The following is a 19,268-nucleotide window of genomic DNA, read 5'->3' on the forward strand; positions in this document are numbered from 1 at the left end:
AAAATACACTAAAATTATAAGAGCTGAGGCAATAAAAGCGGTCATTAATCTGATGTCTGACCTGGTGGGGAAGGACGGGTCGTAGACGAAGCTGAGCAGCTCCTGAGGGTAACCGATAGAAACCAGCCGCTCCACCGTCAGCTCAAAACCTAGTGACTCGTACTCTGGTGACTTGTAGACTAGAAAAAAAAGAAAAAACACAGTTTACTAAAATGACCCCAGTAGAAAATCACAATATACAGTCATGGTAAAAATGATTAGACCACCCTTCATATTCAATTTCTTGTTCATTTTAATGCCTGGTACAACTTAATGTACATTTGTTTGGACAAATATAATGATACCAACAAACAGAGAAAAGTCGACTTGTCATGCTTGCCTAATATTGTGCACAGCATACAACCTCAAAATATTGTTCTAATTGTTATTGTTTATTGTATTTATTTATTTTTTGCACTACCTCAGACCTGAAGCTTGTTATCATAGTTGCAGTTTCTTTTTGCACAACTGTTTTTTATTATAAATATTTAACCAGTGATTCTTTCAATTTTTACATGTTGCATTTTGCATGTTAATAAAAATATTTCTGGGGTTTATTGGGGTTATTTGGGGTCTTTGTTTTTATCCTGGTGGTATCGAAAATGGTATTGAGTATCGAATATTTTCCTGAGTATCTGTATCGAGTTGAAAATTTTAGTATCGTGACAACCCTAGTCTACAGTAACATGTTGTTGCATGGAATAGGAATAGGTCTTTATTTGTCATTGTCACATGTACAACGAAATTCAAAGTGCTCTCCAGTAAGTGCAACATTTAAGAGTCTATAAAAATATAAATATAAAAAGAAAAATATGTACAATTCAAAATACCTAGTTTAGACAAACACAAACACACCCAGACATACATGCATAGTCGCACAGGAAAAAAACAACAAACAAACAGCATGAACACACAGTCGAGACAAACAACAGTACAGAACATATCTCAAGTGTGTTGAGCCATCAATGTGAATGCAGTGCAATATTATCGTTTTTTTCCAGTATTGAGGGTGGTTATTGCAGTTGGATAAAAGCTGTGTTTGAGTCTGTTAGCTCGGTGAAAGATAACTCTTACCTGATGAACCAAACAATTATCAGCTATTGAACTGGTGTCTGTCTGACAGCTTGTGGAGGTCGAACATGTGAAATACATGTGACATAAACACTGTATTATGTACACAGTTGAGGAACATGACCTTTGGGTGAAGCCGTGATTACACAGCAAACAACGATTCATTAGAGGTGACGTACAGTCAGTGGAGCTCACTCAAGTTACACAACATGTACATGAGACTTTTCTAAGGCTACCTCCAGAGTCTGAGATGTTGTCTCAGTATTTTGACAAGTTCTCACTCTCCAGTGAACCCCCGTCCTCCTAACACTCAGTCCCTGCCCTTGTCTCTCCTCGCCGCTATCAACAAGGACCTCAATGTTCTGCACGCAAATCCACAAAGAAACAGGATCAGGCGTGAAAATGAAAAGTCACTCAACTTTCAACAGCAGCTCTAATGAGCCCCAAACCCCGTCACCCCCCCAGAGCCAGAGCCAGAGCCAGATAGTCACCAAAACCGAGGCAGGGGAAAGGCTCTGAAAATAAAACGCAGATTGATGCTGGGCTCAGAATAGGCTGGCAGAGGATTGAAATGCTATGTGACACTGGGAAAAGAATATGTCAGATGTTATAAATACGAAAGAAGAATGCGCTTGTGTTGTTGCCTTCTTTCCACACTCCCAGTGGGGAGGTGGAAAGGCCCCTGGAGGGGGGAGACATATTGGCTGATGATGCTTAGATAGAGCAGCTATTCTCAACCTTGGGGTCGGGACCCCAATTGGGGTCGCGAGATGATTTCTGGGGGTCGCCAAAACATTTTGGAGGTCAGCTCTGTCTCCACTGTGTTAAAGTGTTCATGTGTTAATGTGTTTTAGTCTTTTTGGTCATTTAATGTCTTTTTTGGTAATTTTGTGTCTTTTTTTGATCATTTAGTGGTCAATTTGTGTCTTTTATGGTCATTTTGTTTCCTTTTTTTGGTCATTTTGTGTCTTTTTTTGTAATTTTGTGTCTTTTTTTGTCATTTTGTTTCTTTTAGGTCATTTTGTGTCTTTTTTTGATCATTTTGTGGTAAATTTGTGTTTTTTTTGGTCATTTTGTTTCCTTTTTTTGGTCATTTTGTGTCTTTTTTTGGTCATTTTGTTTCTTTTTTGGATCATTTTGTGTCTTTTTTGGTAATTTTGTGTCTTTTTTGGTCAATTTGTGTCTTTTTTGGTCATTTTGTGTCTATTTTGGTCAATTTGTGTCTTTTTTTGCTCATTTTGTGTCTTTTTTTGCTCATTTTGTGTCTTTTTTAAAATCATTTTGTGGTCAATTTGTGTCTTTTTTTGGTCATTTTGTGTCTTTTTTGGTCATTTTGTGTCTTTTTTGGTCAATTTGTGTCTTTTTTTTGTCATTTTGTGTCTTATTTTGCTCATTTTGTGTCTTTTTTTTAATCATTTTGTGGTCAATTTGTGTCTTTTTTGCTCATTTTCTTTTTTGGGTGATCTGAACTGTGCGTGTGAGATTCTGTTCAGTGAGCGGGGGTCGCGGACAACATGCATGTTAAATTGGGGGTCGTGACTCAAAAAGGTTGAGAACTACTGGGATAGAGGACAGTTAGTGGGGGGGGGGCAGCATTGCAGGACAAACAGGAAAACATCTGTGTCCTACTCTGCAGAATGAGTGAGTGCACTTTAATGCTGGGTTACACACAGGAGCAATAAGAAGTGCGCACTGAGTTACAGGAAAATCTTGAGTTGAGTTGAGCTTTGTCCTTTTGTTGACACTCCTGCTCTGTAAGCCTGAGCCTCTTTCTGCATTAAAATCACGTAACCTCGCACAGTTCAACCCCCCCGCCCCCCGCTGTGGTCTCCCAGCAAACGGAGGGTTTGGGCCCAGTGCCCAGAGCAGTAGCGTACACCAACTAAATTGCCTTTCCTCCTCCTCCTCGTACTCCTCGTACTCCTCCTCCCTCACTTGTCATAATCTCCCGAAGCTCTGAGGCTCTACAAAGAAACCTATTTTAGGAGCTGTTTCCCCCTCTGTCACCTTTGCTATCATCACTATCTCTTTCTGTGGTTCACTGGGTAGCTCTTTACACGTGTTGACCTTGTTGGAACCACTGGTGTGGTACTCCCACTCCCACAGCACACAATAAAATCACGTCTCTAGGTTCATTTAGTGAGTCATTTAGGATCAGGGGGTTGCTTTGTTACATCATAATTAAACAAGACTATTTTCCTGTTGTACTGACCACAGTTAAGACACTATCTAATGGACGGCAACTACTCAACTGAAAAGAACTAAATAAAGCAATTTAAAGTCCCCGAACATGAGAAAATATTAAAGAGAAACTTGCTATAAAGCTGGTTGAAAGTTGACAAAGATTCGCTTTCAGGGTAGGGCTGGGGGATATATCGATTTGAAAGATATATTGAAATATTTTTAAATGTGATATGGAATTAGACCATATCGCATAAATCGATATAGTTCACATTTGCACTGTGATCCTTGCTCCAGGCAAGCTGCTGCTTTTATTTAAGATATTTTTTATTTAAATGTGCACTTTATGGAGCTTTGATTTAAAAAAAAGAAGGTACACGTGTTGTTATAAACTATTTATGTTTCAATAAAACTACTTGTGACATGTCATATTTGGCTTTGACTAAACATTTGCTCTCACTTTGCGATAAAATATCAGGATATATATTGAATATCGATATTCAGCCTAAATATATTGGGATATAACATTTGGTCCATATCGCCCAGCCCTATTTTTAGGTATTTCTCTATATCTTTAAAGAAATATTATGCAAGTTTTTCCTGAAAGGCAATGTATAGACTCTAACAAGAGTAACCCCTCTCAATTATCACTTATGTCCCAGAGGTGTGCAGAGCTTTCCTTAATGCTACTGTATAAACACACATTATTGCATAAGCCACAAGCTAACATTGAAGAACATTAAAGTTATGTGTTATACCAAAAAAGCTAAACTCTGTACAGTACAGTTTTAGTATTAATACACGTGTTATACACAGTTTATAACTTGGGTTGATATGCTTTTTTACAACATCTGTCCATCTGCAGCCTCAACTGGAGAGAAAAATCTTCAAATAAGGTGGATTAAAGTGTTTAATTCGGCATATATCTGATCCACCAACCAGCATATATTTTAGTGAATCTTACTTTTTTGAAACAGATTGCCAAGTGTTCCCTGCTGCCACTACAATAGAGCATCAGACAAGAGGTTGGTAGTGAGTTGAGTGACAGAAACACCGAAATAAAAAGTTTTTATGGATTAAATTGATGTCATTCGACAGATAAAAAAGCAAGAGTTTATCTTCTTTATCTCCTTCATTTCTGATGAGAGCCATAGACAAGTTCACCAACATGACTGTAAACAAGAAGCGTATTCGTATGAATTACTTCCTGTCGCCAAACACATGCAGCTATCAAATTAAGAGCATATTGAAGCGTTGACAGAATCCACCACATAATTTACAAGAACACTGTCAAAATATGATGCCTTAAATAAAACATTCAAGAAGCCTTCTTCTCCTTTACAATTATTACCTCCATGTTTACAATCAGAGAGGCAAAGTTTTTTAAACAAAACTAAATGCCTTAAAATATTGCTACATACAATAAAGTTTGTAAAAAAAAAATTGTTTTAGGTATTGCCTATTAAGATTGAACAGACAAAAATTAAACTAAAATATCTTATAATATGTCTTTAAAGACCCTAACATCTTGGTTTCATGTACTTTTCTATTGCATTAAATTAACTCAACTCAACTTTATTTGTAAAGCACTTTGAAAACAACAACAGCTGCAACAAAGTGCTGTACATAAACAAGCAAACAAGAACAATAAAATAAATAAAACAGGAAATAAACACTTAAATAAATAGTTTCATTTATTACACCTAAATGAGCAACAATTATACGTTTCGGGGCAAAAAAAACAACTTCAGTAATTATTTATTAGGAGTTTAAAACTCAAAGAAAACCCTTGTGATTAAAATTCCACTAAATCGCATTGGTCCACAGAAATGACATCATCGTTTCTGAACCCTTTGCACTTCAGACCAGTAAGAAGAGCACAAACAAAAACACAGATTCAGATTCAACTCTCATGTGACATAACCAAAACTAATCTAACTCTGACTGCCTTAAAACACACTCTGACTTCAATCACTAATTACTTTAGCCATTTTTGTGACGTCAATGATCTACTATTTTCTACTAAACAACTTGAAAAACAACCCCCCTTCAAACAGACACATGACACACGCGGCCTGCAGTGTGTCCCTTTCAAACGTAATTCTAGATGCATGTTAGACAGCTTCAGTCATCTGGAGTTATGCGTTCGTCTGTTTTTCCATGAATGCTTTAGTCTTAGAAAGTTGCATATTACAGTTAACCCTTTGATGCACAACATGGGTCAAAAATGACCCGCATTAATATCTCATGTTATTTAATGCTGCTGTGTGTTTCTGTGCTCTTAACTTATTTTATGATTTAATATTATTAATTTAGTATTCTTTAAATATCTTGTTTTTGAGAACAACAGATCATTATTTCCATTTTGCTTCTCATACTTTAAGAAAAACGTTTTTGTATTATTACATAGCTAACTACTTGGCTAAGTAGCTTGCTAAGCTAACTACTTAGCTTAGCAAGAAACTTATCCAAGAAGTTAGCTAAGTAGTTAGCTTAGCAAGCTACTTAGCCAAATACTTAGCCAAGAAGTTAGCTTAGCAAGCTACTTTACCAAGCAGTTAGCTAAGCAGTTAGCTTAGCAAGCTACTTAGCTAAAAAATGGATATGGGTCATTTTTGACCCATGTTGTGCATTAGAAGAGTAGTGACACAAAAAGGGATTTTATTAAAAAAAATAATAAAATTAGGATGTATGATGATCAACGACAAACTAATTGAGGAAAACCTGGAATACTGAATGATGAAAATAATTTATTGTAAATATTAAGAGCATAAAAACTCTGTCGGGTCACTTTAGACCAGGGGTCTCACACTCAAATTACCTGGGGGCCGCTGGAGGCAGTATCAAAATGATTAAAAAAAGACACAAAATGACAGAAAAAAACTAAATTACTTTAAAAAGACACAAATTGAAAAAAAAAAGACACAAAATGACCAAAAAAAAAATCACGGAATTAACCAAAAAGACACAAAAATATTTAAAAAAGACACAAAATTACTAAGAAAAAGACACAAAATGACTAAAAAAAGACACAAAATTACCAAAAACAGTAATTAAAGGGACCTTCCACACACAACACGGTAAAGTGCCATTCATATAAAACTCACATTAAACTTTCATATCAAGGTGGGGGCCACAAAATATCGTGACGAGGGCTGCAATTGGCCCGCGGGCCGCGAGTTTGAGACCCATGCTTTAGACCCATGTTGTGCATCAAAGGGTTAATGAGGCATCTGAGAAAATATTTTCCATGGATGTTATTGCAAAGCGTTTACAGCATTTGTGCTTGGACCGGAAGTTGTGTTACTGCTGCTTCCACTGTCCTTGACTCTTGCATTTCTGCTTTATGGGGGTCCTTGCTCCTCTGCTGTAAGCCCCGGCTCACATTTCTCACGCTGTCAGTATGCACATGTACACAAACACACACACACACATGCAACCATGTGTTATACACCGCAAGAAAGCCAACTTGCATTTTTTGGCCTAAAACAGTGATTTAAGTTGGTAAAACTTGGAAATATAAATGATTGACATTTAGGGCAATTATGTAAATTAGCACAACAAAGGAAGCCAGTTGTCTGCTCAAAAACAAGTTGGTGAGTTGTTGTTACTTATATCTTTAAGTTATATCTTTAATAGTTCTGCTAAATCTTATTTCTTTGTTGTGAAATGCAGGAAAACGGTGAAATTCGGTCATTAGCAAAAGCTAGCAGCTAACCGATGCTAGTGGCTAATTGCTTCCACTGTCCTTGACTCTTGCATTTCTGCTTTATAGGGGTCCTTGCTCCTCTGCTGTAAGCCCCGGCTCGCATTTCTCACGCTGTCAGTATGCACATGTACACAAACACACACACATGCAACCATGTACTTTGAGCTGGGGCTTCAGGGATCTGTTACCTTGACTCTCTGATGAGATTGTTGCCAGTTAATTATACTCCCGCTGCTCCAAATGCTGAAGTGTGTGGTATCTCTCCAGAGTTCTCGGCCAGGTTACCTCAGGCCCAAATGTAATGCACACCGCTGACACACAAGGTAAACAACCTGCAGCCTTATACTCATAGAGCACTAAATCCAAACCCTATAAAGTGTCCCACACAGTGACTTAATCTGAACCATGTCACACAGCAATCTATATTAGAAGCCAACACTTTAGCTGTCTTAATTTATCTGCAGCCACCAATATGTGAATGTAGGCCTTTGTCACAGATTTATGACCGTCAAACATATTGTGGAAAAAGGAGAAAACTTAAGCACAGTATGTATGTATGTTATGCAAGGTTATTATAGTTAACGAAAACTAACGACATAACGAAAACTAGAATTGAAAAAACATTTTCGTTAACTGAAATAAAAATAAAAACTAGAGTTTTTAAAAAACGATAACTAACTAAAACTGTATTGTGTGGTTACAAAACTAACTAAAACTAACTAAAATTATAGTGAAAATGTCCTTAGTTTTCGTTTTTGTCAACTTTTTTCATTCATAATTCAGTGTTTCTATTTGAACATGCAACACATGGTAAATATGTTTACTGAGACTGGGATGTCTACACTAGAACCAAAAATTCAAAACACCCAGAACTGTAAGAGTTAATAACCTTATTGGGGCTGAGATGATAAACCAAAGGAAATAAAGGCAAAATTTATTATGACCTCTTTGAATCTGGCACCCAACACATAGCCCATTACAAAAAAACTAAAACTAACACTAAAACTAATAAAAACTAAACTAAAACTAAGCATTTTCAAAAAATAAAAAATAAACTAAAACTAGAAAACTCACTCTAAAAACTAATTAAAACTAACTGAATTTGAAAACAAAAATTCACAACAAAATTAAAACTAAAACTAATGAAAAATCCAAAACTATTATAACCTTGATGTTATGCAGTAAACCAGTAATTTATTAACTTTATGCAAAAAGCAATATGTGTTTTTGACAAGGTACCGAGGTAACTCGGGTAACTCAGCTATACATAAATCGCCTCCAAAATAAAAGCACTGATGTAATAAGTCACTTTTTATGGGTCAATGACGTGATCTAACGCAGTGTCATGTATATTTAGAATATATAAACCAATCTGAGTGGGTTCATTCTGCATAACGAGTACTTTTACTTTTGATACTTTAAGTACATTTTGATGCTGATACTTTTGTACTTTTACTTCAGAAAGGTTTGAATGCAGGACTTTTACTTGTAGTGGAGGCATTTCACAGAGTAGCATTAGTACTTTTACTTAAGTAAAGGATCTGAATACTTCTTCCACCTCTGCACACAGCAATCTATATTAGAAGCCAACACCTTAGCTGTCTTAATTTATCTGCAGCCACCAACATGTGAATGTAGGCCTTTGTCACAGATTTATGACCGTCAAACATATTGTGGAAAAAGGAGAAAACTTAAGCACAGCCTCAGGGACCTAGTACATTCCAGCCAAAAGTCTGTTGTAAAAGTAGGCCAAAACTATGTGTATCTCTCAATGCAATCTGGGCCTCATTGTGTGTGTTGAGCAACATTTTCTGCAGGCTACTATGTGTTCCCTTTTAGTGCAGAAAACAGATGAGGCAAGGTTGGCTCATACAATATTGACTTAGTTAGACTAAACTATTGCAAAATAGGCAACCTTTGAACTTTACTTGTTTGATCGATCAATTTAGATCAGTGCATTTTTCAGAAGTGCATCACAGCAACATAATGCAAAAGGTGTTCTGCTGCAAATATCAAGCCTCACCTCCAGCATTTATTAAGATAGCACATTAAATCATATATCAAGACGTGTGAAATTGATATCAATATATGTGTGGTTATGCACAAATTGGTTATTGTTCACAATAACTACAAAGGGATGACTGTACACTGCAAAAAAGCCAACTTGTATTTTTTGGCCTAAACTTGGAAATATAAATTATTGACATTTAGGGCAATAATGTAAGTTAGCACAACAAAGGAAGCCAGTTGTCTGCTCAAAAACAAGTTGGTGAGTTGTTGTTACTTATATCTTTAAGTTGGGGTTCACAACAAGGGACAATAGTTCTGATAACTCTTATTTCTTTGTTGTGAAATGCGGGAAAGCGGTGAAATTCATTAGCGAAAGCTAGCGGCTAACTGATGCTAGCGGCTAACTGATGCTAGCGGCTAACTGATGCTAGCGGCGCTGCTTGTTACAGCTACAAGAGTAGCCATTAGCGTATCAAAGCTAACTCTAAATTGCGGTTGCAACATTAGCTGACATTTCATAGCGGCGTTACAATCGTGCCAATTCAGCACATTGAAGAAGTTAGCAGAAGTAAGGTAAGCAAGTTATTATAATGTAAAATTATAAATTAGTACAACTTACAGTTGAGTTGACAAAAATCTGAATTCAGAGTTTAGCAAACTCAAAAACAAAACTTAAAATATTTAGTTTAATTGTCCAACTTAAAATTTTATCGAAGTTTGTTGCCTTTGAAATTTTGAGTTCACCCAACTTTTCTTTTTTTGCAGTGTAGTTGATAATAAAAATTAAATATCCAACAAATGTAGGTACATCATTGTACTGATGCAAAGACTGAAGTGTCCTTATACACAACTTAAACAGACTTTTGTCAGCCAATCAATATGTGCTGTGTGTGAGTCTGAGTGTGTGTCTATGTGCGTGCGTGTCTATGTGCGTGTGTGTGCATGTATGTGTACGTGTACATACAGATGTGTATGTACGGATGGGAGGGGTGGGTTTTGTCATTTTTATTTTCTGTTTTTATTCTTATTTTTTGTAAAGCACTTTGTGTTGCACTTATATGTATGAAAAGCGCTATATAAATAAAGTTTGATTTGATTTGAATCAGAAGCATGGTTTATTTTTCCATGCCTCACACAATGTTTGAACATGTCATGATACAAAGTCATGTCATACTTTGCACAAGTTCTGTCAACATGTAATAATTGAGTTTCATCCAGAAAGTTATTAAGGAAACTTTGGGAAAAAAAAGAAAGCACAAGGGGTGACCCAGTTTGATCTGAGGAGCCTGGTTCACATCAGCACAGTGGCGGAAAATGTGGTTATGAAACATCGGATCATTCCATTTGGGCTAAATGCCTTGATAGTCATTTTGGTATAAATATCCTGCAAATAATAGCCTGTTAATAATAACAGAGTGTCTATTTGCACCCGGTTGAGAATAGTCACATGGCAGTTATTATGGATCCCACTGCATTTCAGAACAAGACCCGCCCTGTGATGCCAGGACTGATCAGGGCCGTGCCTTAATGTTACATAATGTGACATAATGTTAGCAAAAAAAGTGTATGGAGGGCTGGTTTCTGATCTGGCTGGTTAGCTCAGGTTGGAAGTCATGGGGCCATCAAACCCGAGTACAGGGGGCTCAACATCCACATTGTTTGTGGGAAAATGGAAAAGCTTGTTAATTGGTTGGTTAGGTAGCAAAACTAACGTCTAATGCAGTAGTTCTCAACCTTTTTGAGTCGCGACCCCCAATTTAACATGCATGTTGTCCGTGACCCCCGCTCACTGAGCAGAATCTCACACACACAGTTCAGATCACCCAAAAAAGAACCAAAATAAGCAAAAAAATGAGCAAAAAAGACACAAAATGAGCAAAAAAGACACAAAATGACCAGAAAAGACACAAAATGACCAAAAAAGACACAAAATGACAAAAAAAAGACACAAATTGACCAAAAAAGACAAAAAAGTACACAAAAAAGACACAAAATGACCAAAAAAAGGAAACAAAATGACCAAAAAAAGACACAAAATGACCAAAAAAAGACATTAAATGACCAAAAAGACTAAGACACATTAACACATGAACACTTTAACACAGTGGAGACAGAGCTGACCTCCAAAATTATTTGGCGACCCCCAGAAATCATCTCGCGACCGCAATTGGGGTCCCGACCCCAAGGTTGAGAATAGCTGGTCTAATGGGTAATGGTAACTTTAGGGTTTTGGTTAACTTATAGTGCCAAGACCAATGTGTGAATAAAGTGCTCCATTAGCATGTTCATGCAAAAATGACTCAAAATAGCTAGAAATTAATACTCCTGGATGTAATAAGTCACTTTTTATGGGTCAATGACGTGATCTAACGCAGTGTCAGTTGGTGTAACCAGTAATTAATTTCCCATAAATACTTTATTATTTGTTGGCTACGGACACCTGGGTGCTTGTCTTTGCCCGGTGTAAATAGACATGCTGGCTATTTAATGGGTGTTAATAGTATCAGCCTAATCATAATGTCAATAAAAAGGTCAAAATAACTCATATGCTTTCAATCCAAATCTGCTGCAGGACCATTGGAGTCTCAGAAAGGCTAAATAACAACAGCATAAGGCTCCTGTTTCAAAATCAAATATATAAATAATACATTTATTATCCAAAGTAATCACAAAATGATGTAGCAAGAACTAGGAGAGCGCTAAACACTTACTGTTTGCATGGCAGCAAGTGACGCACCATGAATGTCACAGCTTTTTATTCTGCAATCAATGCCGCTAAAGCAGAAGTAGCTAAAAAACTACTTTAACTGCTGTTTAATGTGGCAGAGAAATGAATATTTTGTTGTTTTTTGCTATTTTTCCTGTAGATACATAAAGCTTAAACACTGGGGGATATATGAGCAACAAAAAAGAAAAGAAAACATGATTCGACAATCGGTCAATAATACACTGTAATAAATTATTCTGTAGTCATTTCATTTTACTTAATATATTTGATAAAATGTATTAAATATAAATGCGCCCTTGATTTTGAGGCAGTTGTTTAAGTAACTTTAATATAAAAATGTTTGAGATGGAATCTACTTATTTTGACCACATTAAATATAATCTTTATGTGTCTGTAATTCTAAATCAAGAGAATTTTGAATGAATCCAACACAATAAAATTAGTCCGTTTTTAATTGTCAGGCACTTCCTGTAAAGTTATCAACTCAACTTGTAACATAGTTAGATTTAATTAATAATATTGCAATCTGTTGCCTCAATTTTATTGAGTAGCTATTGTTTATCTTTTTTTACAGTGTAGGCCAGGGGTGTCAAACTCAAATACACAACGGGCCAAAATTTAAAACTTGAATAAAATCGCGGGCCAACATTGAACAAATAAACCTTTTAATATATACCAAACATGTTTTGCTTTAACATTAAATATGGAACCAGCAACGCTTATAAACATACAATATATAACAAAAATAGTGCAGACATGCAAAATCAAATTTCAAATAAAAAAAATGTCATTAATTTATTAAATAATAAATAAATAAAAATCGTATGCCTCTTTTCTATTTGCATCCTTCTGATTTAAATATCAAAATAAACTTTTTCAACAGGTTAATACATTTAAAAATAAAATAACAATAATAAATCTAGTATTAGCGGTACATGCGGCGTATAATACCGGCGGGTCAGCTTTTATAGTACAATATAGGGGTGTGCCATATCGTATCGTTCACAATAATATGGGTATATTTTTTTTATGGTTAAAAAAAAATGCATATCATGATATTGGCAACATTCCTACTTCTTGATGTAGTGGAGAAAGTTGTTTTAATCACAAAAAGCTACTTACTCCCTGTCGCTAAACACATGCAGCTTTCAAAATAAGAGCACGGTGTGTTAACAGAATCCACCACAGAACTTACAAGAAGACTGTCAAAATAAGATGCCTTAAATAAAAAATACAAGAACCTTTATTCTCCTTTACAAAATGTCATTAAAATATGCCCCCCGGAACCCCTAAATGGTTATTTTTATTATTTTCTCATACTCAAGAGTCAAGAGTAATTTTTTTTGTATTTGGCAACTGTTGAGATTTGCACTTCACACTATGTTTTAGATTTTTATTTATTCATACAGACTAAAAAAAACATATTTTCTATATATTTTTAAGTATTTTGTAAAATCGTCAAGAATATCGTTTTTTTTAATTTTTTTTATTACTTTATTGCGGGTTATGAAGTTACAAATATTAACAGCTTCATCACATATTCAATTCATCCTGCCACATTTATGCATTTTTTACAAGAGGCAATGCCAAAAGAATAAATAAATAAGTAAATAAGATATTCATTTTTAATCGTTTGCTTATTCAATGAATTCTTTCATTAAGGAAAAGAAAGAGAAGAAAAAGAAAAAGAGGAAAAAAAAAAGAAAAAAAAAAAACGGCGGAGAGGGGGGGGACTCCTTCAACACTCCACGCACCATTCTAGTTTTCCACTCCATTTATTTCCATTACCATTTACTCCAGTTTCTTTTAAATTCTTCTTCTCTGTTTATCAAGAATATAGTCAAGAATATCGTTATCGCAAAAATAGACGGAAATATCGTGATATTCTTTTAAGGCCATATCGCCCAGCCCTAGTACAATAATAATATAATAATTTGATATTGGCTCGCAAATAAAATTACACTGCGGGCGAAATTTGGCCCGCGGGCCACAGTTTGACACCCCTGGTGTAGGCAAAACTTCAGTCAGATTCAACTATGTAAACTCTTGTCAGGGACGACCCTAAAAAGCACAAACTTAAAGCACTTTGCACATTCAAACTGCCTTTAACACCCCCTAAATACGAATGCTGCAGTGGTGCAGAAGGTTGTTGTTAAGCAGCAGCCATGCTGTGACACCATCTCCCCCCCCGGGGTTGATGGAGTACCTCTGTGGTCACTGAACGCCATCCAACAGATACATGATAGCCTCCCTTCCAGCAAACATTAACACTTGGTTATGAGCAGCCATAAAGAGAGCCATGTCAACAGCTGAGCGTCTGTAAAATCTCCGGAGCTCTGAAGAGGGATCGGGGTTCAGAGCCAGAGAGGGACTACGAGTGATCCCCGCTCTCACTGGTGAACTCAACAAACAAACGTGACCTGCTTTTCAAAGTCAGGGAGGATTTATTTATAGAGACGAAGGGACCAAAAACTGTAGCTGAGTCACAGAACAAAGTGGCATGAAAAAAATCAGGATATTTTCGACCCGGTTGCAGGTCAGTAGGAAAAAGAGCATGAACATATAATCGACTTTGTGTACTACGGAGCTACGCTCAACATTTTGTTATCTACGTGTTATACACTGCAAAAAACTTGTATTTTTTGGCCTAAAACAGTGATTTAAGTTGGTAAAACTTGGAAATATAAATTACCTACATTTAGGGCAATAATGTAAGTTAGCACAACAAAGGAAGCCAGTTGTCTGCTCAAAAACAAGTTGGTGAGTTGTTGTTACTTATATCTTTAAGTTGGGGTTCACAACAAGGGACAATAGTTCTGCTAACTCTTATCTCTTTGTTGTGAAATGCGGGAAAGCTGTGAAATTCAGTCATTAGCGAAAGCTAGCGGCTAACTGATGCTAGCGGCTAACGGATGCTATCGGCTAGCGGCTAACTGATGCTAGCGGCGCTGCTTGTTACAGCTACAAGAGTAGCCATTAGCGTATCAATGCTAACTCAAAATTGTGGTCGCAATATTAGCTGACAAGTTATTACAATGTTAATTATAAGTTAGTGCAACTTACAGTTAAGTTGACAAAAATCTGAATTCAGAGTTGAGCAAACTCAAAAACAAAACATAAAATATTTAGTTTAATTGTCCAATTTAATTGCCTTGAAATTTTGAGTTCACCCAACTTTTCTTTTTTTTGCAGTGTAGTGTGCTCAATGTGTCAACAACATTGACCTAAATAAGATTTTTTTTGGACAACAAGCTGCAGTTGTGGGGGGATGGTAGAGTAGCCAAATATAGTTGAAAAGATACTGTTGACTTTAACATCTACATGAAACACACACAAGGTGAAAGGAGTTTCATTCACTACAGATTCGTTTTTTCATAGACTTAAAATTTGAATGAACCCTGGCATTAACAGCATTTATTTTATTTGAGCTATGCATTTTTTTTTAATGGATTTCCATGGATGCATTGAATGCATCTCTGAACAATTTGTCAGTCCGGATTTATCAAGTGACACTTGCTCATTTGGACTAGCCTACATTATTAACATGACAACAGTCAATGTGGATCTGCTATGCAACCATCTGGCCCACTTGGACTGCATACACAACATTTAAAAGTACCAACACTAGTGCGTAGGCCTGGAACTACTGATTTTTTTTTTAAATAACCAATCTACAGTCATGGAAAAAATATTAGACCACCCTTTTTCTTCAACTTCTTGTTCATTTTAATGCCTGGTACAACTAAATATACATTTGTTTGGACAAATATAGTGATAACAACAAAAATAGCTCATAAGAGTTTAATTTAAGAGCTGATATCTTGACATTTTCCATGGTTTTCTTAATAATACCCAAACTCATTATCAAGAAAACCATGTTAAATGTCTAGATATCAGCTCTTAAGTTAAACTCTTGAACTCATGAGCTATTTTTGTTGTTATCATTATATTTGCCCAAACAATCAGGCAAGAAATTGAAGAAAACAAGGGTGGTCTAATATTTTTTTCCATGACTGTATATATCATTTGTCTTTTCGGTTAAAACATCTGTTTAGGCTACTAAATGTTGAAAAATGATATCAAATATTAGTCAAAGTGCCAAAAAGTGCCAAAAGTGAACAACTGTGAAATGTGATTCAACAAGCGTGTTTAAGACTAGAAAATCACTATATAAGTGCAGTTTAATTTAACAAGGAATTGCTACAAGCTTTTAAATAATCACATTTAACCCTTAATAGGACACTCATTGAAATACTTGCAAATTCCAAATTTCAACCCTAGAGAATATTGGAGGATATTACATACAGCCAGAATATGTTAAAAAAACAAACAAACATACGGACCCGGGGGAAGGGGGGATTATTTTCAGAAAAAGTTTACGAGATTAAAGTGGCAAATCTAGGAGAAAAAAATGTGCAAATTAATGAGATTTAAAGTGGTGAATCTACAAGAAAAAAGTTGTTTTTTTCCCCACTTTTTTCTCGTAAATCTGCAACTGTTTCCGCACAGATTTGCCACTTTAAATCTCTTAAATCTGCAACTTTTTTTTTTTTGTACATTTTTTTTTTCCACAATATTTTTATTTTATTTTCAGTTTACAACACTTTGACATACAGCTTTTACATTCATGTATCGTCATTCAACTTCCATATTTTAAGATAGCTGCATTTACATAGACAGAAAAATAAAAACAAACAAAACATAACACTTCGAACAGGTAAAGAAAATGGTAATCTATATACAATTGAGTATCGTTTGTAATTGGTGTGAATTTTTTGTAGATTTGCCACTTTAATCTAGTAAATTTGCCACTTTTTTCTCGAAATATTAAGTTACCAAATACGGTTCTTCGCCCAATAAAGGCTTAAGAGACTGTAACCTTTTTTCTGCTACGGTTTTGACTCTAGCAGTGATTAGTGAGGTGAGTGTGTACTGAACTTACCTGCTAAGGTGTAATCCATGTCAAAGCCAAAGCATTTAATCTTCTCCATTGCCAAGCTTCTGTTGACAAACACTCTGGAGGAAACAAATTGAGGTAAATGTTTTAGTTGCAATGCGACATTCAACAACAAGATTAGCATTTATTCTGGCTCGCTGAAAAGAAGCAGTGTCACTAACTGAATGGAGCCACTATTACCCAGATTGTGGGCTAAAATAATAAATAGGTCTATTCAGCATCCAGAAAAGGCTGGTAATGTGAAAATGTAACATAGTGCTACAACTCAATGACTCAATTACACACACAATGAAAAGTTCAAGTCATGTGTCCTTTGCCTTCATAACACTGGGTATAAATGTTGACATTAGGTGCTTTCTTTAAGAATGTATTGAAGCGTATTCAAGTGTATCCAATTAGTGGTAAAGGTTATTTTCACCTAATTTTTTATAAACTATTGAAAACAATTACATGACAAAAATATTTTCTTTTTTGCAGCTTGAGTGCAATAATTCTTATATTAACATCAACTAGTAAAAGGAGAGTCTGTTAAGCTTTTAATTTATGGGTCAGTGACAAAAAAGGATTGGCAAGATGTCAAATGGTGTATAATAAAAATGATAAATGTTAAATACTTTATCCACCTACATTGTATTTAAGTGGACTTTTACATTTACATTTAGTCATTTAGCAGACGCTTTTATCCAAAGCGACTTACAGGAAGAATAAAAGCAAAAAAATCAAGGTAAAAGCAAAAAATCAAGGTACAATACAAGTACTTCATTTTAAAAAACATCAAATTTTTTTATTTTTTTTATCATTTCTACATTTACAAATTTTCGTCAATGTTGAGCAGAACATATTCTAAATGCAATCTTTTTTTCTAAAGTTTTGACAAATTATGTCAAATTTGTTATATAGCATAGTGTTGCAATGTAAACGTGGATTGTATTTTTTTTTCTCATTTTAGTTCACATTTATTTTCCTGTATATAATCAGATTTTTACGGGGAAAAAATTACTGGTTACACCAACTGACACTGGGTTAGATCAGTAGTTCTCAACCTTTTTGAGTCGCGACTCCCAATTTAATATGCATGTTGTCCGCGACCCCCGCTCACTGAACACAATCTCACACGCACAGTTCAGATCACCCAAAAAAGAAACAAAATGACCAAAAAAAGGAAACAAAATGACCAAAAAAGACACAAAATGACCAAGAAGACACTAAATAACCAAAAAAGACTCAAAATGACCAAAAAAAAGACACAAAATGACACAAAAAAGAAACAAAATGACCAAAAAAGACACAAATTGACCAGAAAATGATCAAAAAAAGACACAAAATGACCAAAAAAGACACAAAATTATCAAAAAAGACACAAAATGACCAAAAAAAGACATTAAGTGACCAAAAACACATTAACACATGAACACTTTAACACAGTGGAGACAGAGCTGACTTCCAAAATGATTTGGCGACCCCCAAAAATCATCTCGCGACCCCAATTGGGGTCCCGACCCCAAGGTTGAGAATAGCTGCCTTAGATAAAGCAAAATTATTGATATGGGTGAGAGTATCTCTTCTGGAATTCTACTCCTTAATACATACTCCTTCTTTAGACACTTTATTTTTACATTACATTTTATTGTATTTTTATATTTTATTTGCTTGAAGTATGCCTAGGTTGTTCTTTTTTATTTAATTGTGTTGTTATTGTCTCTGTGTGTAATGCTGCTGCTACACTGTAATTAGCACATTGATATGATGAATCACACAAGATACAGCTGTGCTTGCCAAATCATGGGGTTAATCCAGACATTGACGTAGAATGCTGACCACATTCAGCATAAAATGATTCAACTAATCGTGCGTCAGAAAGCATTTAATCACACTATATTGCACAGCACTAGACTAGAGGGAACTTTGGTAACAACAACTTAAATATGTTGAGTAATCCAAAACCTCAAGTCTCGAGTCCGGTGGCTGCTAAAACCACAGGAAGTTTACAAAACTCTAAACCGGGGGATGGAGAAACCCAAAAGACTTAGCTCGGAAAATGCCAATCTTCCAGGAAACGGCTCTAATGTGCTGACTCATAAATCAATCAGGGGTCTGCGGGTCCACAGTGATAGACAGTGTTTACACAGACTGGGTGACAGGGCTTCCACACATTTATTTTCCTGTATATAATCAGATTTTTACGGAGAAAAATGACTGGTTACACCAACTGACACTGGGTTAGACTAGTTCTCAACCTTTTTGAGTCGCGACCCCCAATTTAACATGCATGTTGTCCGCGACCCCCGCTCAACCAAAAAAAAAAAAAAAACAGAATTACCAAGAAAGACACAAAATGATAGAAGAAAACTAAAATACTTAAAAAAGAAATAAAATGACCCAAAAAGACACATAATTACCAAAAAAGTGACACTAAATTACTAAAAAAAGACACAAAATTATTTAAAAAAAGACACAAAATTACCAAAAAAGGAAACAAAATTATCAAAAAAAAAGACACAAATTGACCACAAAATTATCAAAAAAAGACACATAATAACCAAAAAAGACACAAAATTATTTAAAAAAGACAC

General features: G+C 35.4%; 1 protein-coding gene across 1 annotated transcript in view; it reads right to left on the bottom strand.

Moving 5' to 3' along the window:
• Window positions 1-19,268, bottom strand: part of nt5c2b (5'-nucleotidase, cytosolic IIb) — a 60,989-nt gene that overhangs the window by 24,875 nt on the left and 16,846 nt on the right. The window contains exons 3-4 of the mRNA XM_059351334.1: window positions 16,681-16,754; window positions 62-179 (exon numbers count right to left, since the gene is read on the bottom strand). Coding sequence (XP_059207317.1) covers window positions 62-179; window positions 16,681-16,754 — 192 coding nt within the window. The remainder of the gene's footprint in view (window positions 1-61; window positions 180-16,680; window positions 16,755-19,268) is intronic.

This window comes from Centropristis striata, chromosome 1 (assembly GCF_030273125.1).
Source record: "Centropristis striata isolate RG_2023a ecotype Rhode Island chromosome 1, C.striata_1.0, whole genome shotgun sequence".
Lineage (NCBI taxonomy): Eukaryota > Metazoa > Chordata > Actinopteri > Perciformes > Serranidae > Centropristis > Centropristis striata.